Source organism: Ambystoma mexicanum, chromosome 1q (genome assembly GCF_040938575.1).
Source record: "Ambystoma mexicanum isolate Mex_15411 chromosome 1q, UKY_AmexF1_1, whole genome shotgun sequence".
Classification (NCBI taxonomy): domain Eukaryota; kingdom Metazoa; phylum Chordata; class Amphibia; order Caudata; family Ambystomatidae; genus Ambystoma; species Ambystoma mexicanum.
In genome coordinates this window covers 931673076-931698725 of record NC_090922.1, presented here as the reverse complement: position 1 = coordinate 931698725, position 25650 = coordinate 931673076, and the positions used below count along the sequence as shown (strand labels likewise).

Here is a 25650-nt window from a genome sequence, read left to right as displayed (position 1 = left end):
TTTTCTTACCTAGGCGTGGCTGTGGAAGGAGACACCTAAGCACTACAGGAGGCTATTTAAACCACACCCGATGGATGAATCTTGCTTTGTGTTATTCTGCATTCTCTGCAGCAGAACGCTCATCGTGTCTTCTGCTTCTGATCCTGGGCCTAAGGGAACAAAGGCTTACCATCCTGGAATCCAGTCTTCAGCAGCACCTGTAAAGACAAAGAAAGAACAGGTTAGCACTACGGTCTTCAGTGGCAGCGCATCTCTTACCTGGTCCATCGGCTGTCACCAACGCCTTCGGCGCTGCATCCCGCATCTGAAAGACAAAAGAAGGTGCGTTTAAAGACATTGGGCAACTTTATTACTCACGTGCCATTACTCCTTCCCACGCCGAATCCAGTGGGTATTCCAGCACCCTTCAGCTTCTCTAAAGCTCCGAACTTGTACCTGCAAGATAAAAGGGATAGTTAGTGCGCATCGTGAAGCAGGCTACAAGCGCTTACTTACGTGCTTCCAGGCGCTTCTATTCCTCACGCGGGTTCGATCCTCAACTCTCATCAGCCCGCCATCGCCGGAACCCTGCAAAACAAGAGATATCATTACAAAAGACTTTTAAGACATTTGAAGTGCCCAGAACTTACCGTTCGTGCAGTTAACGACGGACAGCAGTCCTCTGAGGTCAAGAGGCCTGCACCCTTATCCAGTGAAGAAACTGGTTACGGCACCCTGCCCCGAGGCAGATGGAGAGCTCGGCGTTCACTTACCTAAGGTGAGGGCGTTAACCTTTGGGGTTCTACAGGAGAAGAGAAAGGGAAGAGGAGAGAGGCACCCAATAACCCCAGTTCATTAATCCCATATTTTCTATCTGCAGACATCTTACTCTTCAAGTCAGACATACAGTGCACAGAGGTCCAGCCCAAAGAGCCAACCGTGTGTTACACATCACCTTTGAAGATACGGCATTCACCCAGTCAAGACCGGCGCCTCTGCGGGAATCAGGTGAGCGTTACAGTGGTGTTGTGGTGTTCAGATGGGAATAGAGTGAAATAAATGTTGATTGGAAAAGAATAATCTGGGCTAATATATATTGGAAGTATATTACAATTATAGAAATATACATGGTACATTAATGTACTTACTTTGTAGGATGTAAAGGGTATTCTTCTTCTTCTTTCCTGTAATTGTAAAAGAACGTTAGTGGATATATGTGGTAATGCTGAAGTATTTTTAGTAAGCCAGGTTGTTATTTATGAAGGTAGGAGCAGTTGATGAACTTCATCAACTCAAATGAGTTGATGAAGTTGTGTCACGGATGGTGTACTTAAGTGTGTTAACTATGTTGTTAGAAGAATTGGAGAGTAAGTAGCTCTGTTTCGCACATTGGAAGGATCAGGCAAACATGAGTGTGAGAAAAGGGTGCATATCTTGGTTATTTTTTGTGCTGCTGACCTTAATAAAAGAAGTGCTCTGTTTGTGGTGTAATGTATTTGTATTGTGTTACGGTGTTTTTAAAGAATAGGGAAACTCTGGCCTAGTGGTAATGCAGTGGGGGATTGTTGTTGCAGCAGCAGTGTTTTATAGTAAAGAATGGGGAAGAAGAGTACTTTATATGTAAGGTGGAGTGTTGTATATTTGGATACTTTGCCGTTATAGAGATGTGTGATCAGATGGAGAATGGTGGTAGTATAAGGGATGTAATGAGTGAGGTTGGAACGTGTGACATTTATATTGAATGAAACATGGAAAATATGGAGTATTTGCATGAAAGTTGCGTATTTATAGGAGCTCAGTATGCAACTTTTTTGTAAAAGAAAACAAAAGCAGATGGAAAAGATTTGTAGCGCGTGGTGTGTGTACGTTTAATATATTGGCAGCACATGCATACTTGCCAACTTAATCCATTCCAATCTGTAGGTGCTTACGTATTCCTCATTTTTTTTGTTGCGTTCTGGGTCTTGTAGTGGACTGCAAGTTACAGATTGCAGAGAAAAAAGCAAGACAGGATAAGCACCTAGAGATTTGAATGGGTTATGTTAGCAAGTATGCATGTACTGCCAACATATTGAACTTGCACACACATAGTGCCGCTTAAAACATTTCTACATAGGTTTTGCATCTGCTTTTTCTTTCTGTTAGAAAAAAGTTACACACAGTGCTGCTATAAATGGACATATGAATTTTTTTAACTTTGATCATATTGCTTCTAAAAAGAACCATTTTTAAATGCACAGCATTGTAAGTATTTGCTGCTTGATGCGAGCAGGCGTTGAATGCTGCAATGCATGGATTTTGCTGGAGTGGTTAAAAAAAGAATATGCTTATTGAGAAGCTTATTGCAGGGTAAATAGCAGGATCCCTCTATAGATATATATTTGCAAAAGAGTTGCAAAAAATACTTTAAAAAATATGAGCATACCTGTAATATGTATTATTCGATGCAGATGTTGTTGAATCTGGAAACAGAAATCTTGGAGAGTTTCACAAGTGTTTTTGATGCAGATGGCTGTGATTAACAGGAGATATGTACTCTGAGTTCAAGTGTACATCTGCAGTGTTGAAGTGAGATGAGATTGTAAGGTGTAGAGATTGTGGGTGTGATTGGTGGATGGATGTGTGTCTTTTTGAAAGCAGCCAATGAGGGAGTGTTAAAAACAAGAAAATGGAAAAGGTAGAAGGGCTGCCCTGTGCTACGGTGTTCACGGACACTGCGCTAGACCGCGGGTAGCATGTGCCACATGTGAGCCTTTTGATGATGCCTGGCATGGAAAGGGGACTGCAGAGACCGTGGACAGTCGATATGTCCGTGGACATCGGGGGGGCGGCAGCCAATCAGGTTTTCTTGGTGTGTTGTACAGGAAGAGAGGGTAGCAGGAGTTTTGTTTGGTGAGAGCACTGAAGATGGCTTTGGCTATGTGTTTGAGGAGGCAGAGTGTATGGATTTTGGGGGACTCTTGGATCCATTGGCTGAAGGTACATTCTGAGCACTGTGGATTGGCTCAATTTGAAGTGTCATGGTATGGAGTGTGAGGAATGGGCGGCTTTCCTCCCGTTTCGTAAGAATATAGTTAACTTGAAACATCCAGACATCATTGTTGTTCACTGTGGAGGACACAGTCCGGGGCTACGTTACCGGAATTCCATTGCCATTTGAAATGAAGGATACAATTTCAAAATTGATGGAACTGTTTCCATATTCGAAAATTACTTTTTCTCGGATTGCTCAGATACAAATGTGGATGCGTTCGAATTTATTTTGTCCACAAATGGAAAAAGCAAGGTACTATGTGAATAAAGCAGTATGTGTTTTTTTGCGAGATGTTGCATGACATATTTTCATAATGAAAACATTACATTTGATATTGTCATAATTTTTTGAAGACATGCAGTCCATCTAACTGATGTGGGCAATCAGATTTCTCTTGAAAACATAAAACATGCATACTCCTATGACCCGTCCCCTTTCCTCCATACTTATGGGACATCTCTCCGTCCTGTGGGATGGGACTGGAGCACTTTGTAAAAAGCATCCACATTTTTTTCAAAATGTTGTCCCTCCTCTCTTTCCTGCGCGGGGCCGGCCACGCGGCCGTAACCCCGCCCACCTTGGCTCCGCCCCGCGCATCGCCCATCAGTCCTTTTCTCCGCACGATCGGGGCCGGACGCACTTGCATCCTCGGAAGACTTTCTTCCCTGTTTTCCTCTCTGGCTCTCGCTAGCGTTCGTTTACTAGTCTGTCTTTGTCTTTTAAACTAGATTTTCCAGACTGTTCATCGTATCACCGTCCCCATCCTCTTTGTTTAGAGTGTTTGGGTCCGGAACAGCGTTGGGACTCCTGTTTTTACTGCGACTCCCTTTCGGTCCGGGCACTTCAACGTCGGTTGGAGCGGTGGGAGGAGGTGTTCGGACAAACTCCTCCTTCACATTTTCAGGGTTTCATACGAGAAGAAAAAACGCCCGGGAAGTTCTTTACGTTTCAGAGCACCCGGCCGGGGGATACCTTTCCGGGTTGATTGCTCTGTTACCGGGGTTCGCCCTGAGGTGCCTGTCGGGCCTAATAATTCTACCGGAGTTTTCTCCGAGGGTCTGCGTAAGGGGCCTTTGTTCACCGGAGTTTTCAGTTCTATCTTTTAACTGTGAAAGGTGGCTCCTAAAGGAACCTTTATTGTGTCTTTAATTTTTTTAAATTGTTATTGGCTTTTTATTTAGGAGAGGCCAAGGTAAGGTGAGGGAGAGGAGGGGTACCAACCACAGATACGGAGGGGCAGGTGGACAGAGGAAGATGTTGGGCGGGCCTTACTTTTAAGGTAGGTGGCAGTGTTTCTCATGCTCCTTGACTGCAGCCTCGAAAGCACTACAAACCTGCTCCGCCTACAGATTGGTGCTTCGCAGTACAAACATAGCACTGTGACCCTCAAAAGTTAAGGGTCAGCAGCATTCTGTATGGCCTGTGAGGCGGCTTCTGGGATCCTCTGCCCCAAAGGAGTATCCTTTTTGGTAAAAGGAGCGGTTGGGGAAGATGGGGTAGAGGGTATCAACCTACTTCTCCCTCAGAGCACCTGGGTGGTTGGATCTGGTGTGACGCCACATGGAGGTGGTCCTGTAGGAGCACAACCCAGGTTTTCGGCGACTGAGCATGACTCAGTGCATCTTACCTTGGCTACCGAGCATTTGGTATACCCCCAACGGTGGTGAAAAATTGCCACACCCAGGACTCACTCCGGGTGCTGGAGATAGGGACTTCCTCTACCTCATCTTCATCTTTTTTTTTTATAATGATTTTATAAATTATTCTTCAAACAACATACAACCAAACTTGCAGTACATGTCACAATATTTCGAATTTTACACAGGTCAATCAATGTCTACTGCATCCCCATTCCCTCCCCCCGTTCGAGCTTACTCTACTTCGCGCTCTGCAACTCCGTCTTGCAAAGGGGTTTCCTTGTCTATGTTCTCAACTGAGTCCAGTCCTAAGTGGGCCCATACAGTGTTGCCACTACATGTTTCCAGGCCGTCAGGGTTTCCGCTTCTTCATCCCCTCCTGTATTACCAGCTTCTTGCCACACTGCTGTTTCAGCTTTAGTCCATTTCTGGAGGTCTTTTCACCAGACCTCTATCCTTGGTCTATGGCATGCCTTCCACCCTTGGCAATTCTACGCTGTGCAAGTATATAAGCCAAATCCTTTAATTTACTTACGTGTTTCAATTTGCGTGGTCTAGGGAACCCTCCTATCAGACATGCCCCCGCTGTTTCAACATTTATATTAATCCCTTTCTCGTCTAATCTATGAGCTACTTCTTCCCAGAATTTGCCAATCTCTGAACACGCCCAGAAAATGTGTGTCATCCCAGTGTTTTCTTTGCCACATTTGGGGCAAGTTTGCCGTTCCACGTTTTTACATTTAGCTATCCTCTGGGGTGTCATATATGCCCTGTGGGTAATATATAGCTGTATTTGCTGTAATCTTGCATTCCTTGACACTTTCTTGTTGTACCCTTGGGCCCGTTCCCACATCCCATCACTCATCGGAGCTGTTACGCTCACCTGGACCCCACAGGGGTGTCGATCGGACCCGGACAGCTGCGGTCTCCGTCAACGTGATGCGTAGTGCAGAGATGACTGTCTGGACTGGCCCGCCTAGTCTTGTCTGCTGGACCCGAAGAAGTATTTTCCTGCAAGTGGAGACAGGGATTAGCCACCTGTGGGTTTTAGTGCTGACCTCCCAACTGTTCTCGCTCTCCTCCACTAATCACCTCCAATATCCCCTTAGTAACCTCACCTTATGTTTGTAAAAGATGAGCTCTCCATCCTGCGTGTCTTACAGGGGCGCGTAGATACCAGTTACTTCGCTGGTTTGAAGGCGTTGGGAGAGTTCCGGTAAGCATTGACTCTGAAGTCCCAGGCGGGATTGGTAAGTATCAAGTTCAAAGAGTTCAATGTTCACTCTTGTCCCCTTCCTTCCTTAAGTTGCAACTGAGTTCGTGAGAAGAAGGTCGCGTAGCTGCTGCTGGCATTCAGGTAAGAGTCTGTGTTACCCAACGCTGTCCGGTAACTATTACATGCGTTAACGTGTTGTTTTTCTCCCTCTTTACAGATGCGGCATATGAAGATATGGAAAATAATACCGCCGGTGGTAAATCAGGTAAGTCTATGGTGGTAAGAGGTATTTGTTGATTCCCTTGGCTCACCTTGTTGTTCTTGTGCCCCTAGGTGCCGGAGTACGGCGAAGAAATGATGGAGACAGTGCCGGATCGAAAGATGCTGTGAGAACTGGTGAGTATTGCGACGTGCTGGAGCTGGCGAAGCGACGCGTGCAGGACTGATGTACTTCCAGGTCGGGAGATGAAATGGATCCGGAATCAGGTGAGGAATTTGAAATAAGTTCGTTTTCTAACCTTGTCCTTTTCTTCCTCTTTATTCTAGGAGCTCCGGTTCGAGGCGGGCGTGGCAGAAGACTGGATGCTGGCTGCAGGCATGGTGAGAGTCACGCTGCTGGATGCAGAATAACATGAAGCATGTGCTCCTGTTCGGGCGTGGTTTAAATAGCCTCCAAAGTAGTCCCAGGAAAGAAGTTCCCCAGGACCACACCCGAGTAAAAAATAGTCCCTGTAGTAAAATAGTCCCATCCAGGCCTCACGTTGGCTTGGATTTATTTGCAGCATGGTCTGCATGAGGTAAGTAATGTCTATGAGCCTGGCGCCTATGGCGCCAGGACTGATTTTTATTATGAGCCTGGTGCCTATGGCGCCAGGACTGATTTTTATTATGAGCCTGGTGCCTATGGCGGCAGGACTGAACCCAGACAGCCCCTAGCTGGGGCTGCTGGTTTTTTTTGTAAATGTCTGGATGCCTGCTCCCAAGGCTGATGGGCTTGATCCGGATGCCCGGGGATAGGCATCATGACAGGAGCACCCATCTCTTCTTCCCAGTCCTGTCTTAGTTGTATCACTTCCTTCCCCTCTTTGGACATCAGCAGCTCATATATTCTAGATATCTCATGCCCTCCTTCTGCCATGTTGTATATTGTTTCTATGGCAGCATCCGGTTGCTCCTCTAGTATTATTTCCGACCATGTCTCTTTAATCCGCCTCACCATTCTGGTACATGTAATATATTGTCCCTTGTGCAACCCTGTTTCTTCCACCAACATCCCAAATTCTATGATCCTCCCCTCTTGCTTTACATCTCCCACTGTTGCTATCCCTACCGGTTCCCAGTGCTTCCTAATCATCTTCATTAACTGGCCATCTTTTCCCATCAGTGCGACTAGTGGCACCTGCGGGGAACACAGGGTTGGGTTCTCCATAACCTGGCAGGCTTTACGCCATACTTTCCATCACAGTGTCCTCATCTCTGGGCGTTCTTTCATCTCTAATTTGGGCAGCCATATCACTTCTTTCAGGAAGAATCGGGCACATTCCAGTCTCAACAATTTAGATTCTGAGGTCGGATCTTCTGATAGCCAATTAGCCACATATTGAAGTTGGCTAGCTAGATAATAAATCTCATAGTTTGGCAAATTATGCCCCCTTTTTCATACGTGCTTTGTAACTTCCAGAGGGCAATTCTATTCCTCGTCCCGTGCCAGAGAAAGTCCCTGCATATGCTATGTAATTTGACAAAAAATAGCCTTGGTATCAGATATGGTATATTCCCAAAGTAAAGTAATATAATAATCTTGGCAGAACTACCATCTTCAGCATTGCCCCCCTTCCCATCATTACCAAGGGGAGTTTCTCCCAGAACCTCATGCTATTTACGGTGTTTTTTATCGCCTTCTCAGTATTGTGGTGGTGTCATGCCTCTACCGTATGGTAAATGTCTATCCTAAGGTATATAAACGTATTTATCTCCCATGGTTTTTGTAAGATTGGTAGCTGATCTTGCGGATCCCCACATACCTGCCCAGAGGAAATATACATGATTTTTTGGGGTTCACCGCTATGCCAGATAGCGGCGCAAATATCGCTCCATCACCTCCAGGACATACTGAAAGTTCTCTTCAGGGTATCGTAAGTAGAGCAGCATGTTATCTGCGTACAGTGAGACTAAGTGTGGCTCCCCTTTGATGTCAATCCCTATTATGTCGTATTGTTGCCTCAGATATATCACCAGAGGTTCCAGTGCTAAGATTTATAACATCGGGGACCTCGGGCATCCTTGTTTAGTACCCCTGCTGAGTTGCCACCTCTCCGATATTACCGCTCCCGTTTTGACTCTGGCCAGCGGTGCACTGTATAGTAATTTGACCCATTTGAGATACCCGGGCCCTATCCCGTAATTACTCATTTGACTGAGTTGAAGGCTTTTTTTGCATCCAGCGATACTATTGCTATCTCACCCGAATCCCCTTTCGTATGTTCTATGACTCGATGTAATCGCCTGAGTTTATCAGATATATTCCTATGTGGCACATATCCGGTCTGATCCGGGTGTATAAGTTTATTAATGATCTGTTTCATTCTATTTGCCAGTACCGCTGTGAGCATTTTACTATCTTGATTAAGCATCGATAGCGGTCTGAAAGATCTGCAATCTTTGCCCGGCTCATTGGGTTTGGAGAGAGGAAGGATGATTGCCTCTCTTAGGGTGTCTGGCAGTCTTCCTGTATCATACGACTCTTTCAGCATTGCTAAAAGCGGGGGAAGCACCTCATTACTATACATTTTATAAAATTCACTAGGGAGTCCATCGGCCCCCGGAGTCTTGCTAGTGGGTAGCTGAACTACCACCTCTTCCAGTTCCTCTAAGGTGATAGGGGCATCCAAGTCCTCTCGCTCTTCTATGCTAATTCGTGGCATGCTTATGTCTTCCAAAGTTTTCCATATTTCCCTGCGGTCACTTCTCTACGTCCCCATACAATTGTTGATAATATTCCAGGAACTCACAATTCACTCCCTCTTGGGTGTCCACTATTTGCCCATCTTCCCTTTTTATTGCCCGGATTGTGGTTCTGGGGGTCTCGCTTTTGTATAACCTTGCCTGCATCCTCCCTGGTTTGTCTCTTCCCGCATGCTGTCCCTCTGCATATTTTTTTATAGTTCAGATTGCATAGTCTCTCCCAATGTCCCATGCGTTTCTGTTGCAGTTTAAGTATGGTTTCAGCCTCATCCTTGGTGCTACCCCCTCTACCCAATGCACTTTCTAGTTCCATTTCAGTTTCCTGCAGTTCTTTCAGTATCCCCCCTTGTAGTCCTTTGGATTTGGCTATAGCTATCCCTCTTACTACCACTTTGAAGCCTTCCCAGAGCGTACCAGCTGATTCAACACTTCCAGTGTTGGTCTCAAAATAACTTATGATCTCTTCTCTCAGATCCTCCCTAAACATTATATCTTTTAGTGCCTCGGCTCTGAGTCGCCATGTTAGAATCCTAGCTCTTGGGGGCTGATATTGCCACATTAGGGTCAATGGCGAGTGGTCTGATAAGACCCTCGCTTTATATTCTGTCTGTGCTATTTCCGCCATCAGTTCATGTATGGCAAACATATAGTCAAGCCTAGTATGCACATTTTGTGGGGCTGAGTAATGCGACTACTGTCTATCCTGTGGGTGGTGCACCCTCCATACATCCTCGAGCCCAAAATCTGTCAATACTGACTGCAATGCCCTAGCAGCGGGGGTGGGTCTGTCTATTTTGCCGTCTGATCTGTATATTTTCGGGTTTAGCGTGCAGTTGAAATCCCCACCCCCCACCCCCCAGGTATATACTCATTTTGTTGTATACAGTCTTGAAGTATGCCACTGTGTGTTGGTTCGGGGCATACATATTTATAATACATATTTCTTTATTTTCCACCAGCCCCCTTATTGCCACCATCCTCCCATCTGCATCCACTGTGGACTGCAGTATCTGGAATGGAACATACAGTGCTACCCAGGTAATCACCCCTCTAGCATAGGCAGAGTATGTTGCACCCACTATGGTCCCCCTCGACTTCTTCTGGACTACCTCTAGTTTTCCTCTCGTGAGGTGAGTCTCCTGTATCAGAGCTATATCTATCTTCATTCTGCGCAGGTAGACCATGACCTTGTTCCTTTTTAGGTAGCTATTGAGTCCCCTGACATTCCAAGTGATTACTTAAGGTCCCCCATAACTTCATCACATCCCGCCCCTCCCTTTTTCTATCTCCAGGCTTTGTTCGGAGGCCATCGCTCATGTATGTAAGCCCGTTTCCCAACCTACACCAACATTTCCCAACTACCACTTCCCCTACTTCCATCCCTCCCTCCTTCCCAGCCCCAACTCAACCCCCAACTCCCCACACCCCCACTCCCCTCCCAACTGTTGCCCAGCTCCATCCCTGGATCTCAGGCTCCCCACATCTAGCCCCTTTCTCGGCGTTGCCTGTACTTGGGACCCAGTGGGGAGATGCTGCCCTATCTGCGCACCTACTATTTCACCTAATGGGGATAGAACGCATGTGTCTTGTGGCTCCGATATAACTATAAATCGCTGCGCTGTGCGTCACATGTCTAATTCACTCGCCTCTATATTCCAGTCCACAATGTCCACTTGGCGAGTACATATGGCAGGTGGTCCCCACACTTCTATCACCCGGCCTTAACAATCCCTTCGCCTTTACAACTGCAATTTCTCTCGCCCCCATCATTAGCCCACATGCCGTCGGATCACTTAGCCTGTCCATCTCGGTCCTGGTCCTCCTCCATCTCTGGGCACCCCTGCGTATCCAGCCAACTTGTCGCTTCCTCCGCGGTATCGAAAAAGTGTGCTTTGCCTTTAGTTTCGCTGGGTATAGGAGCATACATTTCAGTCCAGCTTTGCGCAATCTTCTTTTTACTGCCACGTAGTTGTATCGTTGTCTCTGTACTAGCATGGTGTAGTCCGGGTAAGCCGGGTAAGCCATGATCATTGCTGACGCTCGGGTTATTGTTCCGCCTTTCCGAAAGAATTCTAGGATCTAGGACCTTTTCATGATCTCTATAGTTCAATATTTTTGCAATGATAGCACGGGGCAGAGTCCCTGGTTGAGGTCTTCTCATCTGGGCTCTGTGTGTCCGTTCAACCGCGAACCCCTGAGAGAGTTTACTAGCTCCTACTTCCTGAAGTATCATGTTCTCGACATAATCCGTGGGGTCCGTGCCTTCTTCTCCTTCCGGTAGGCCCACCACTCGTATGTTGCTGCGTCTTGCGCATCCTTCCGCTTCTTCTGCTTGGTTTTCCAGATTGGCCACTTGTTGTTTCGATATATGGACCTCTCCTGCATTGGTGGCACTAGCCTCCGTATTTGTCTTAACGGCACTCTCCAAGCCACTTGTTCGGTTGCCAAAGCCCTCACATCTTGTCTCAGTAAGTTGACATTGATTCCCCCTGCGTCTATCTTAAGTTCCAGTGCCTCTTTCAGCTCAGCCATTGCCGTTCCCCACGAGGATTTTAGTTCCGTGATGGCTGCGAGGATCCGTTGATTGGCTCTTGGTGAGTTCACGTTCTCTTGCATTATAGTCATGGCCTGTGCTGGCGTGGTTGGGGGCTGCTGTGCTTTGGTGAATATATCCATTGTCGGCTGCTTCACTTTGCCTTCGCTTCCTTTTTTGGCCATTGCTTGGGCGTCCCCGTGTGCCTTAGCGTATCCGTTCTTGTGGTGGTCCGCACCTTTGCTTACCCCGCCATGGGCTTCTAATGATGGTGCTTCCTACTTCACTTTTGCCTGAAGCGTGGGTCCGTCCCTCCTGGGGATCAATCTTGTGCCTTGTGTGCTTAAAGTCAGTATATGCTTAATTCGATCAGATGAGCTTAGGCACTTCGATTTACCAGTTCATGGCTTCATCTCTTCGCTTTCGTGGACCCTTGCCTTTGTGGTCTCTGTGCAGCCTTATTGCAGGCTTCCGTGTCTGCCAATATTCTTAGAGTGTGGCCATTCACTCTATGCGGCTGTGCCACCAGTCTGCCCTTTTTTGGCAGGCCAGTGTCAGATCGGGTTGTCTTATGGCAGTACGTGGGGCTGCCTTCAGTGTACTGTTGTGCTGCCCGCTGCGGGTTCCACCGTGCCTCCTTCAGTCTCGCCCTGGGTGTCTCATTCGTATAGCGGCCTCTATATTCGCCTCCACCATCCAGGGGTTACCCTTTGTCGCTTAAGGTTTGTCCCTCGGTAACTCCTGTCAGGGTCTCAGTGTTGCTAGCCATTTCTCATATGCTGTGGCGTGTTGTCTGTGTTGCCTACACGTCTCATCTTGATGTCTGTTTTTTTATGGATTTTATGGATTACTTTTCCGCCACCTCTTTATTATAAATCACTTGCAGCTTTCAGGGTAATATCGCAGCACTGGGCCATGTACATGCTGCTGCATCAGGGCTGCTTTGTTGTGCCGCGTTTGTTTTGTTGTGGGGGCATTTAGCATTGTCTATGCTTCCATGGCATTGTCCCCACCTCTGCAAGGCTGTCTGTCCGGGTCCAGCTGGTGTCTTTCCGAATCTCTCTGCCTTGTGTGTGTGTGTGCTCGCCGTGCTCGCTTTCAATATTCCAACCCTTAGGGTTGCCGAAAGTCAGTCTATCACTATCCCACCCGGACTGCGGGGGTTGTAACTGCAGCCCTATATGTCGGGCCGTCTTCCTCCCGCAACACGTGTATGAAGTGCATACAGCGGGGGTTTTCCGCCGTCTGCTTCAGTGCTCCCCAAGCAGTCCTGTGCAGCCGGGGCTTCCGGCTCCACGTTGCGAGTTACTTCGCAACGTCTTTCACTCTGCACATGGCCCAATGTCATAACGCTGCTCAGCTGCCAGACACCCCGCAGCGACGTGCCGGCTTCTTCTTCCTCTGCGGCGCACTCCTCCTCTGCTGTTGTCACGTCAGAGGATCCCTTTGTCTCGGGTCGCCACCATCCTGGTGTCAATTTCACAGCTCCCGACCTGGGATACAAATTGGCATAACTTTTGCTACACTGCCCCGATCTTCCAGCCGGCTCGCGTATTCCGGTCCCAGCGTATTCCTGCACTTCTGGTGCTCTTTTGGAACTGAAATCAGCTTTTGGGCTGCACACGCTTCCTCAGATCGATTTGCGGATCACTGAGCTACCAGGAGATGCAGCCTAGTCCATGGCTGCCTAGCCACGCCCCCCTACCTCATCTTCCTCTTGATCCTCATCTGTATCTCTGTGCCTATTCTCCTGTCCAGGCGCTCTAGATGATGGTGGTGGTGGTGGCTAGGGAGAAGGAATGGCCATAGCAGATGTCATGATAAAGGTTTTCCAAGGTCGTCTGAAATGCAGGTGTCCCTCTTGATGCTCTCTCCTGGATAGCCAGATTGAGAATGACGAAAGGTAATGGGTGGGGTCCCTTCAGAGGAGGCGTCCGCAGCTGTCCATGGACAACCGAGTCGCAAATAGGCCTTGAAAAGTTGTAAAAAGTTGCCAGATTAACCAAGAATGGGTTTAGGAGCTCTGGGAGGGTAAAGTTTCAAATTGAAAAACCCATGATTGGCAGAAAATGCTGTTTTAAATTGTCCGCGGAGCACGAACACTGTTTGCAGTCAGGCCATCACGCCGCACAGGTGTGGACACATGACGACGTCCACGGCCATGACAGTCGTCCGTGGACACCCATCAAGCAGGAGACGCAGGGCGCTTGCGCGTAACTGTCCGTAGAACAGGCGCGCTGTCCGTGGAATAATTGAAAGTGTGTCATGCGAGCCCGGACATGTCTGGACACTTTGTGTGTCCGTGGGCACCTCAATTCTGTGTGCGGACACCCCGGACGGTCATACTGTGCGCTGACTATTAATTGGGTTTTTTTTTTATTATGGGAGAACAATATACGATATTTATAGTATAAAAAATAAATGTATTTAAGAAAGGGATGGGGTATCGGAATGGGAAACATAAATGGGAGAATTAGGAATTTCTGTACAATAATGGTCAGGGGAAGAATGGAGTGAGGTTTCATCAAAGCGTCTCATTTAAATTTTGGGAATTTGATGGGGATGATTGCTGTGGCAGTGATAATGAACGTTTTTAATCACATGACTTTTGAAGTAAATGAAAAGTTCTTTGAATTGATTATTGATTTCATCCAATTTTGCAGACATCATGATTTCATTAGGTACAGTTGGGGATGGGGCTTCACTTTGTGATTCTTGGGAATTTGCATAATTAAATTGCGATGTTGTTTCTTCGTGCAGACTATGTACTATAAGAAAAAAAGAAATTATTATTGGAGTAAGATATGTACAAATGATATTATTTATATAAAAAGATTTATTGCATACCTATCACTAATTTATTTTTTTGGAAAATGTTCTTCCAACAACTCAAGTGTGTTTGTCATTTCTGTAAAAATAAATAGTGCTTTTTGCTTATAATATATGTTTATATAATGAATGGTAATAATATAGAAATAAATACAGTGTACTTACTATTTAGTAAGAGCTTGTTTTCGAAGAAGCGCCTGCTGTATGTGCGTCTGTATGTAGAGTTGTACTGAGGTGATAATATGAGGTGTACAGTTATGGTCTGTGCTTGGTGCATTCCAATATGTTGTGTGCTACATGGCCATTCCTACTGTCTGCGGACTCTACAGCTGCTACATTGGGGGTGAGTATAATATTATTTGTTTATTTGTTTACTTGCATTTTTAAAGCGCACAACTGCCCTCGGGCATCATGGCACTGTTACATAAAGCTCACTTGACATAGGTATAATATGAGGACAACAGTAGGCGATTGGTTGCAGACATTGCTCATGTAATATAAGGAACTTGTAGCAAATTAAAGGAGCACTGGTATAAACCTATGAAATTCACTGAAAAAACTTTCTTAAAGGGACGTTATGGTTAAGATGCACTAATAAAAACCTATGAAATTCAGTGAAAACAATTAGTTACAGGGAAGTTATGGTTACAAGTAAAACCGAAACCCCCCAGAAATTCACTAGTTATAAGCTAGGCAGCTATAACTCGCGCCACCACCGTGCACTGCTAAGGCTAACACCCAGGACATCAAAAATGATTTCACAAATGTCATTGATTACAACCTCAGCACCAGTGTATTCATGGCATGGTAATATATTAAATCTTAAAAAGATTATAAAGCGCTAAAGATCATAGCTGCAGTATTTCAAAAGGTATTCATTTGGGGCATCCTATATTAAAGCCCTGTGTAGCATATTGTATATATCACTTTTTTAAGCTAAGTGTATCCCACTCTCTTGCTTTGGTTTTTAGCTTTAAGCGAACATTTTCTAGCAATTCCGGGTTTTCAACTTGTGGTTGCAATCATAAAGTCTGTAACAACACTTCAGAGGTTGTAATCCCTTAATGAAAAATAATATAACATTTCCTATCCAGGTAGTTGATACTCGTCCTGTAGATTTGTAGGAAGCCTTCAATAGAATACCAACCCAATTTGCAAGGAAATGTTTGGTAGTGTTCCATTTACTTATCTTTTTAGTCAGTTTTCTCATGCTGCATTTTTGAGGGATTTGTAAAGATGGTCATACCTAGATATACGTAAGAGGATGCAAATTCAAGTGTCACTCCATTTATTTCCAAACAGAACCTAGGTTTACTATGCAGAGGCACACCTATTGCCATCACTTCATTGTTTAGATTCATCACCATGTTGTTAGCGGTGGCATACTCCTATAGTGCTTTTAGTGAGCCCTGCAAATGTATGGCCATGCAATCCAAGTCCACGGTGTCATCAGCATATGGAAGCCAGTGTATTTCTTCAAACCACGAATACCCTTAAAGGCTGCGTGCATATCAGCCAAATAAGGATTAAATAATAGCAGAGCTAGGGCGCAGCCCTGCCTTGGGCATTTATTTGTCTTGATGGTTTTAGTTAATCTCCCCTCCGTGTCCACAGTGGTCCCAGTGTGCTTCACCCATGCACTGCTTTTGGTTCTAGAGGGGGCAAGGCTTGTGTCGGTGACAGGCAGTGGCACTGCACTTGTATAGGTTGTGGGAGGAGGGGCGGGTGGGAACGAGAGAGCGAGAACACACCAAGATGATTGTGGATATAGTGCCTGGCTGAGCCCTTCTCTTCCCTGTTTGCCGATACGCAGCTATGTGCTAGGACGCACATTCAGTTGGTCTCATACATACAACAGCACTTGCTTATGGTTCGCGGTCACTGCCACTAGCAGCCCGAGGGGACTGAGAAGAGGCTAGCAGTACCCGCATCTCCAGGCAAGCCCAGGGAAAGTGGCACACACACTGCTGAGTGTGGAGGCTGCTAAAGTTACCCCTCGCTCTCTACTGCAGCCCATCAACCATGCTTAGGTTAGACACGGAAACGCTGTCTCATTAAAAGCAGAGCAGCAGGGGCTAGGGAGAAGTACCCTCCCAGTTCCATTAAACGTGTTGGAGCCCCGCTGGAAAATAGAAGTTATTCCGTCCTATACAGTCAATGTAGTTTTAACACCAATAATCCAATAATACATTAATTAGTCTTGTTTAAAAGCACTTACAATAGATTTCCCGTATTGCGATTTGAGCTGGCAGTGGTTGCCCTGTTAGTGGGCGGTGCTAACAATGGGTGCGGCCGCAAATGGAGAGGGACAGTACAAGTGAATTTGAAAATATTTGGGCCTGCACTTACTATTTTTTTTTAACAAATTAAGCGCTGGCTTTAATTCCTATAATGAACAAGTGTTTCATTCGATCTTATGCAAACCAGGCTGCATCTGTTAAACTATTCAAACCAGCGAATTTTAAATCTGAGATTACATCACACCTGAAGCCTATTTTCCTTTGACGTGTTCACGCTCATATAGGGTGGTGCAGTTCTCATTCGCTTTAACATATGACTACTGAATGCCACTATGGCCATGATTAGAGTGCTGAAGCCCTCATTGCCCACATGATACTGGCATTCCCCTTCCTATTCTTCAGCAGGCATTATAAAATGATAACAGCAAAACCCTGAAAACCTTTAAATTAACTCCCGGAGTGGGTGCAGTTTACAATGATTTCCTTTGGAAATTACGGACGAACATACACGCCCATAGTACATAAGGCGGTCTCATTATAAGCCTGCATTTTCCTTCCGGATTAGGCTTCTGGATATTTTTACTTGTTGGGCCTTATAGTTTCACCTTATCCCAGCCTCGCCATGTGATTGATCTCATCATTCTGCCCTAGAAAGATGTCCTGTGTCCGGAATGCTGCAGGGAACTACCTACCTCTGTTAGGTCCTAGGTAGCTTGGCAGCGTTTTACCCGTACAGAGTATTTTTTCCAATTTGCTGTTTTATATTTTTACTATTTTTGCTGCAGAATTTATTTTTAGTATTCATGATAAAATGTTGTGTTTGTGATGTTTTAAGGCTTTATAATCGCCAATAAACATATCGATTGACACTACCTGCCAGTGACCTGGCTTGGGGTATCCAGTCAAAACACTAAAAACATGGCTCTTTTAACAATACCTGCCGGACAAATACAATTCCCTCTCTCCCTCCATGAACAATACTGCACCACTGGTTTAACTGCCAAACCCAATTCTTTTCCTGTTGTAAAGCGCTCCACTGCTCTTGAATTAGGTTCGTGCTATAAGCAATAAAATAAAAAAATTATTATGAAAAAAACATACACGGGGGAAAAATATTTTTTTTCCTCCCACTATTCAGCACTTTCTTATTGCTACTATAAGGCACCCTATTTGTCCTGCCCTGCTGCTGTGCCTCGTTAAGGACTCAATGTGTCTCCATTGTGCGCCTCCAGGGCCCGTTCTACAGTAGCCCTCTTCCTCTCCGTATATACCCGGGCCCCTGACGTCACTACCTCTCTCCACTCACACATTACTCCGGTACCTCTAACCATCAACACAGCAGTAAAGCTATCTTGCGTTTTTCCTCTCTCCTCACTAACCTATCTCCCCCACAACCTGTTCTTCCGATCCGCCAGGAGACCATGCAAATGGCTGCGGTGTGCATTACAAATCCCAGTAACACAATATAACACAAGCAGGACAACTTGTACTGTGCGGTGCGTTTACTAGGCGCCTTACAAGTGTTTCAGTCAACAGTTTACTGCTTTAGTCTGTAGTTGTACCTTAGATTTGCCATTTGCTGCAGGCAGACTGGAATATCCCGGAGTTTGTTATTGCTCAGAACCAGCGTGCTCAGATTGGTCATGCGGCTGATGGCTTCTGGAAGGTGGGTTATTTTGTTCCTTTGCACCCAGAATGTATGAAGATTGTCCATCCTGTTGGAGTAAGGGCGTACAGTTAATGCAATCCCAGAACACCAGAGCTCGCAAACAAAGCATTGCATTTGCCTGACTCCAAAAAAAGATGGTGGAGATAAATAAAATGTTGGGCAACACTGAAGGAAAACTTGTTTCTTTTTTACAGTTAGGCTCTCGATGTTTATGCAGTTGCTACATACATGGGTACCCAGTCACTTGTCCACAGTTAGAGAGGCGACACAATGTTTTTAAGGAGGAAGAATTGCAGCACATAAGAGGGAGTAGGCCAGGCGTTTTCTGAAGGTGTGTCTCAAGCTTTCTGTCTTCAGAATAAGGGGAGAGAAGATTCCATGATCCATACCCAGGTCAATACCCTATAAAGCTTGTCTGTGGAGACTTGTGAAATCTCTGTTTCCAATGAGTGCGTTTATTGGTTGATCTATGATGATGTCTAACTGGGTCTAGTGTCACTGTGCTGGGATATCTCATGTGATGAATCTGGACAATTCGTCCCTTCTTTCCAGAACAGAGCCACCCCTATGATGCGAGGGAGGTGAGCCCACTACGCAAGACTCTCCCTAGGGCTCTGGGCAAGTGGGACCTCACTGGGAGTGACTACCCTCTGGGGGGCAAGGAATCCTGTTCTACAGTGGCACTCCCAGTCCAAACTACCTTGTCTGCTTATATGGATGTTGGATAGGAATATGGATGTTGGATAGGATTTGGCATCTCCTGTAAAAACTATATTCAACCAAGCTCCTTCATTGTCTCATTTTGCTTTAGGTAATGCTTAATGAATACTATGGCCATGGAAGACGGACACAATTCTTGTTGTTACAATGACGTGTATAAAGAGAGAGCAGACTGTGAATGGAGGAGAGACGCCCATGGAGGGAGGAACACAACTGCTACACAGATATCGCTGGGTTTGGTGCGCATTATAAATAAATAAACAAGCAAACAGGTCAGCCTCTGTATCAATGATGTCCTGGAGGGGCGTTGCCACATTGCCACATTGAGCCACAGAGCCAGTGGTGGCATGTGTGGATAGAGACTTGCTATCTGGAGCCTGGGCAGTGGGTGCCTTGACTAAGCAAGAGGCTCCAGTCAGGGAAGGAGACTCGACAGGAAGGCAACCATCTTCTGTGGTGGCACGACCACTGACGAAGAGTGGTGGACCTGGGGCCCTGCAACGGACACTGAGATCAGAGACTGGAGAGGAGCCCGGATCACCAAGCTCAACCCACAAGCGCCTAATGCGCCAGAAGCAGCACCAGTCGAAACACAGCTGCTGTCGATTTTTTTTTTTGCGACACCAGGAAGTCCTGGAACGGTTGGTTTCACAGATTACCGAAACGGCCACAAGTACTGAAAACAGTGGGGAAAGGTTACAAACATTGTATGTCACAGCTGGAAGATGTGATAAATCCTATGGACTCCTCACTAATTCCGTGCCTGAAGTCTCCTCCTGTGTGGCCAGGGAAAGGCAGCCACTTTCCAATCCTGACCTTGGGGGTGATGTTCTGTGGGAGGATCACCTGGTAGAAGAAAAGGCCCAGGGGAATGAGCGCACTCCATGGGATGAGACCAGTATTTGTCTTCCTCTAGGGAGGTTGGCTCCTCAATGCCAAAATATGTAATGGCTTGTTGTAATAACCATTATGCTCTTCCACAGGATACACATGTAAATAGGGGTGAAATCAATCCCAAACTCCTAGGCTTTGGGAGAAACAAAAACCCTTCAAAATCTCTGGAGACTGGTCAAGCTAATTACCTGCCTAGCGCCCAAAGGTACAGTGAAAGAAAATCTATGAATAATAATGGCTTAAAAGAATTGCGTTTCCCTTGTCAATCAAGTCTGGTGACTACTGTTTATGAAATTACTTTAAAGAATATTCTAAGGAACAAACTTGGGTTTAAAAGTAACAATTAAACGCAAAAACCTAACTTTGCCATTTGGGACTGCAAATCCTATAATTACTTAAGTACTTGGGCAAAGAAGAGGGCTAAAAAGGTTCAATGTTGCAGGAGTGATTGGATCGTTAATTCAAATGAACTACACCTGAGGGAGACTGAGAGGCTTAAAAAGCCCCTCAGGTGCAGGCCGTTAGTGGGAAAGATAAGAGCAGAGGAAGCAAGAAGCAGAAGCAGCGTGGTTTGTGCAGGCAACACAGGCAGAAGCTGGAGGAGAGACAAGATGGCAGGACCGACATCGGAAGATATCAGCTGCCAGTCCTGAGAGAGTCTGTGCCTCCGGAATTCTGATGTGCAAGAGGGAAGTTTGCCCTATGGAGACCTGTTCTGTAGAGGCTGCGCATCGGGAAGTGAAATCGAGTGACGCTTTCCTTCCCAGGAGGCTGTCTCCATTGGCTGGCGTGCACCAAAGGGCCTGAGGAGCAGTGGAAGCTCCAATTGCAGGTAGCACGGGCAAAGGCAGACTAAAAGAAGCTGTTTGCCGGATCGCGAGGCTCCACAGAAGCAGAAGTCCTGCGAGGGGATTGAAAGCATACGTCTTACCCAGTGAATTCACAAGCTGATAGTGACCACGGAGTTCTCCTTACACGCTTGCATGTCCAAAGCAGGTGTCTGGCGATTGAGCAACGCTTGCGTATGAATGAAAGTAGTTCATCAAACAATTTTGAATACCAAACTATTAAAAAGCAGCAGAAGCAGCACTTGCGTATGAGTCAAAGTGGTTCCCAAGGTAATTTTGAATACAGAACTAGTGAAAAGCAATGATGACCTATTGTAACAAAGCCACATTACTGTAACCTTAAAAGAGTGAGTCTGTGGAGAACCTAGCAATCAGAGGCAGCAACTTTAAGAGTTCATACCTACAAGCATTGCCCAAGCCAAGAGAGACTAAAACCAAGGCAAATACAATATAGCAAATATTGCCAACAGAAGGGGGCTAATGAAAGGTACATAAACTGTGAAACTTGTTGCCCATACTTTGTACAGCATATGGTGAAAGCTGGAGTAAACACACATTGTTAAAACCAAGGGAGAAGCAGAAAGAGACCCTATCCCTGTCAGTCTTTGGTTACTTGTGTAGTGGGGAAACAAGGTTAGCAAAAAGGCTGCCCTTCTGGGAAAAGATATCCAGAAGGAGAGGAGCATTGTAATGCTCACCTGGTATCCACGGGGATGTCACTCAGCCTGTTCTGACCTCTTACGACCTCGAACCCTTCCCTGGAGTCTACTCGACTGGAGACTGGGCATTGTTTTCTTGGAAAGTGTGCTCTCCGTCCTGTTTTCAGCGCAGGGGCACGTTGATTGATGCGGGCTCGTTGCTGCCTAGTTACTTCACTGGAAAGAGTCCGACAGGTAAGTATAATGAGTCTTTTGAACAGTTCTCTAACTTTGTTCCTTTCCTTCCTTAGATGATGGCCGGCGTCTGGGGATGGCGACGTGCTGCTGAGATGAGTAGCATTGAAGGTGACTGAGAGCACGATGCGCGATGCAACCCTTTCGTATTTGTATTGAACTGAGTTCTTTTTCTGTGTCTTTTAGGTGCTGCAATGTTTTCAGCCTGGATGCCGGTTATGAAGAAGAAATGCAGTGAGTAAGCGCAGTATGCGGCGCCTCGAGATGTTTCCACGCTAACCTGGAGTGTCTTTTCCCTCTTGCAGATGGATGAGAAGTTCCGGAGACAGAGTTCCCCCAGAGCGGCTGGGATTCAGGTAAGCGTTTGAAGCTCGTACAGTCTTTAAAAATAAGCGAAGATTTGCTGAATGCTTACTAATGCCTTTTTTCTGTTCTTTTCCCTTTTCCTTAGGAAGCAGCATGCCGGGATGGGAATGACACCGCCAAAGATGCCCGCAGAACAGAAGGAGCGATGAATGATGGGCAAAAGCGCCGCAAGGTAAGGCTGTTCCTAACAGTGTTCTTGTTCTTGCAGGAGCTGAGCGCAGAAGAAAGATGCAGGCATACTGGAGACCGATCCGAACACGGTGAGTGTCACGCTGCAGGTGCAGAAAACACAAAGCATGTTTCTCAGCCTGGGCGTGGCTTAAATAGTCTCTGGGTTTCCCAGGTGTCTCTGGGCTGAACCACACCCAAAAGACTAGACTGCACATGCAGTTCAGGGAACCAAAATATGTGGGGGCATCCATCTTGTCCCCATCAATGCACTACAAGTCCAATCCCCCTATGGGAGTGAGTGAGTCTGGTGCCACAATCACCAAGTCTGACTCCAAGTGGGTCTTTGGAGGGATGGAGAGGCCCTTGACGGCCATGTAAGTGATCGTGGCCTGGCTCCAGCCTGACAACTTGGAGGGCTGGGGACATGAGGGGCGGGAATCATGACAGCATACAGAATATTAAAGAGCACCAATGTGAATCTTGTTTTCCCTGAAGAGTTGATGAATGTTTTGAAGCTGCAATTTGTTGAATACTATGAAGCTGTTGTGAACCTCTTGTCAGTTGATCTTAATCACAAAAGCACTTGTCGTTGTGAAACATTACGCGGGCAGGGGAGTATACCCGGAAGGCAAACCTTTGAAGAAATAGGCCTGCATGGGAGTAAACTAGGTGCGAACTGAGGTAGTAGGCCTGGCATGGAAGTAAACCAGGTGGAAGTTGAAGTGCTACAAAGTGGTCCTGACAGAGAAATTGTATGTTGTTAATAGTGCTAAAGGAAGACCTTTGTAAAGCTGTTACAAAGAAGCTATATTTCTTTGGAATGTATCTGTTGTGACAAATCATCCTGACCAAGACACTTATTGTTGCCATTGATCAACTGAGAACCTGTTCAAGGAAGAGGAAAAGCCTTCTATTTAATGTGTTGGAACTTTCTGTTAACAAGTTGAAGTTGCACAGAACTGTGTTGGAACGTTTGTTGCAAACCAGGATTTCCTTATTGTCTTTTCTTGCACTGTGAAGCAGATTCCTTGTCAGGGTAGGGATAGTGAGGCATGTAAGCAACCTTCTAATATAATAAAATGGCATTTGTTGAGAACCCTTCAAAAAGTTGGCCACCTCACATTTCTGACCGCTCAGAAAGAGCCACCAAGAGTACGAGAAGACAAAGAAGCTCACAGGCACACAGCCCCACTAAAGCAGGGGGAAAAGGATATAAACATTATATGTCCAGGCTGGAATATCTGACAGAAGTATGAGGAATTGAAAGAAACTAATGGGCACACGGTCCCACTAAAACGGAGATATGAACATTGGATTAGCCGATCAGGATAGTGAATATTGCAATTGTGAAATAAAGACATCACGAGCCAACCACAAAGTAATTAATCCTCAACTCTAGTAAACCTGGGCATTTCATAATCAAATGGTATAGGGTTTATATAGATGTGTTTGATCAATAGAATCTACATGATTGATCTTCTTTCAGATATCCCAATCTTTGTTTAGTTTAGTTTATTTTCTTGTATAGCGCACTAAACCTGAGGGTATCTAGGCACTTTTGCTTGCATTTACAACAGTTGTTACATAATGGACTGTTATTACAGGAACAGGCAGTGATCTCATACATTGACAACAAGATACAATAATATACAGTTGGTTTGTGTTACAGGTTAAATAATATGCCTTGGAAAATAATATACAGTAATATACAGGGTTCTATACAAGTATGGAAATAGTTTTAGGATGAGAACTACAAAGGAAACGCCTAGTGTTACATATCTAGGCATGGGTCCTTTGCAAGTACATAGTGTAGACATTGATACATAGTGTACACATAGGTGTGGAGACAGTAGTGGTGATATGTCCTTAATTCAGCTGGAAGAAGAGCCAAGATGTTACCTTGTTTCTGAAGGACGGGAAGGATGGTTTGACTCTTAATGCAGATGGCAGAGAGTTCCAGGTTTTAGCTGCCAGCACTGGGAAGCTGGACCCGCCTGCCTTCAGCAGTTTGAATTTTGGGATATTAAGGCAGTTAGCTCTGGTAGGTCTAGAGAATTCCTAGAAAATGTATTAATCAAGTATTTAGGGGCCAAGTTTGATAGACATTTGTGAGTGATCATTAAGGTTCTGAACGTAATCCTGTCTTGTATCCGAAGCCAATTAGTATTACGTCTTGTTTGTGAGATGTGTTTGGAGCGAGGAATGTTTAGAGCCGATCGGAGGGCATTGTTATGCAGCACTTATAACTTATTTAGTTTTCGTTTGCTTGTGCGTAAGTATAAAGTGTTACAATAGTCCAATTTAGAGAGTGTAGGTGCTCTTGCAAGCGTGATACAGCTGATAGTGGAAAGGAAGGGTCTGCATGCGTTTAATAATTTGGAAATGTAGGCAGTTGCTGACGCTGTTGCGTTGAGTTGTCTGGAAAGGGAGAGGATGGAGACTAAGTAGACTCCAAGTGTTTTGGCATCCTTTGACACTTTGATATTATTCCTATCAATGTTGATTGCGGTGTGTTGGGTATCTAGCTTGTTGAGGCATTGCCTAGAGCCAGTAAGCAGTAGCTCGGTCTTATCATTGAGACAAAGACCATGCTTGGCGATCCATGCTTGAATTCTGAGGTAAATTTTGTTTAGGAGTGTGGAGTCTTTGTCGTATGAACCTGAGAGAGTGATGAGAATTTGCGTATCGTCCACGTAGTTTGTGTAGGGGACGCCCAGGTTATATAAGTGGTCAAACAGAAGCTTTGCAAAGAGGTTATATAGGGTTGGGGGGGATGCAGGAGCCCTGCAGGACTCCACATGTGATTGGCAAGGGTTCTGCTGAGGCTGATGGAGAAAAAACACTTATTATTCTGTCTGAAAGGAAGGATTGGTCCCAGGCAGCGGCATTAGGGGAAAAAGAGGCTGCTGTAGTCAAATGTGTGGTTAGGATGTTATGATCAACTAAATTGAAAGCTGCTGATAGGTCGAGTAAAAGGAGTAAGGCAGGATTTCCATTATCTGAAGCTTCATCCATTTGGATTTTTAAGTCCAAAAGGGCTGTCTCAGTACCATGTCTTGGTCTAAATCCTGATATCCGGAGGCCAAGAAGGTTGTTAGTTCATCCATCTGGATTTTTAAATCCAAGAGGGCTGTCTCTGTACCATGTCTTGGTCTAAATCCTGATATCCGGAGGCCAATAAGGTTGTTAGTTCATCCGTCTGGATTTTTAAGTCCAAAAGGGCTGTCTATGTACCATGTCTTGGTCTAAATCCTGATTGCCGGAGGCCAAGAAAGTTGTTCGTTTCGAGGTGGCTCTGTATTTGGTTATAGACTGCTTTATCCAGTATCTTCAAAAGAAAAGGGACGATTGTTATTGGTCTGTAATTGGTTGGAATGTTAGGGTCGATATGAGGTTTTTTGAAGCGAAAGAGGAATTAATGAAGGATGTGATAAAGTGAGCAAGTTCCTTTGCACCCTCTTTTATAATTGTAGCTGGGCAGATGTCTCCCTGGCATCTGAAAGGTTTAAGGCTAGCAATAATAACTTCTACCTCTTTTATAGTGACTGGGTAGAATTCAAATAGACTACAGGAATTAGAGGGAGTAGAGTGGGATACGCTTGCTTTGGCACTGGGTGCGAGGCTGAGTTTATTGGCTTCAATTTTCGATTGTAATAG

At 45.6% G+C, this 25650-nt stretch overlaps 1 protein-coding gene across 1 annotated transcript in view; it reads right to left on the bottom strand.

Moving 5' to 3' along the window:
* Positions 1–25650, bottom strand: part of LRRC39 (leucine rich repeat containing 39) — a 207233-nt gene that overhangs the window by 64452 nt on the left and 117131 nt on the right. Inside the window, exon 7 of the mRNA XM_069641590.1 lies at positions 17995–18147. Within this exon, the coding sequence (XP_069497691.1) occupies positions 17995–18147 (153 nt within the window). The remainder of the gene's footprint in view (positions 1–17994; positions 18148–25650) is intronic.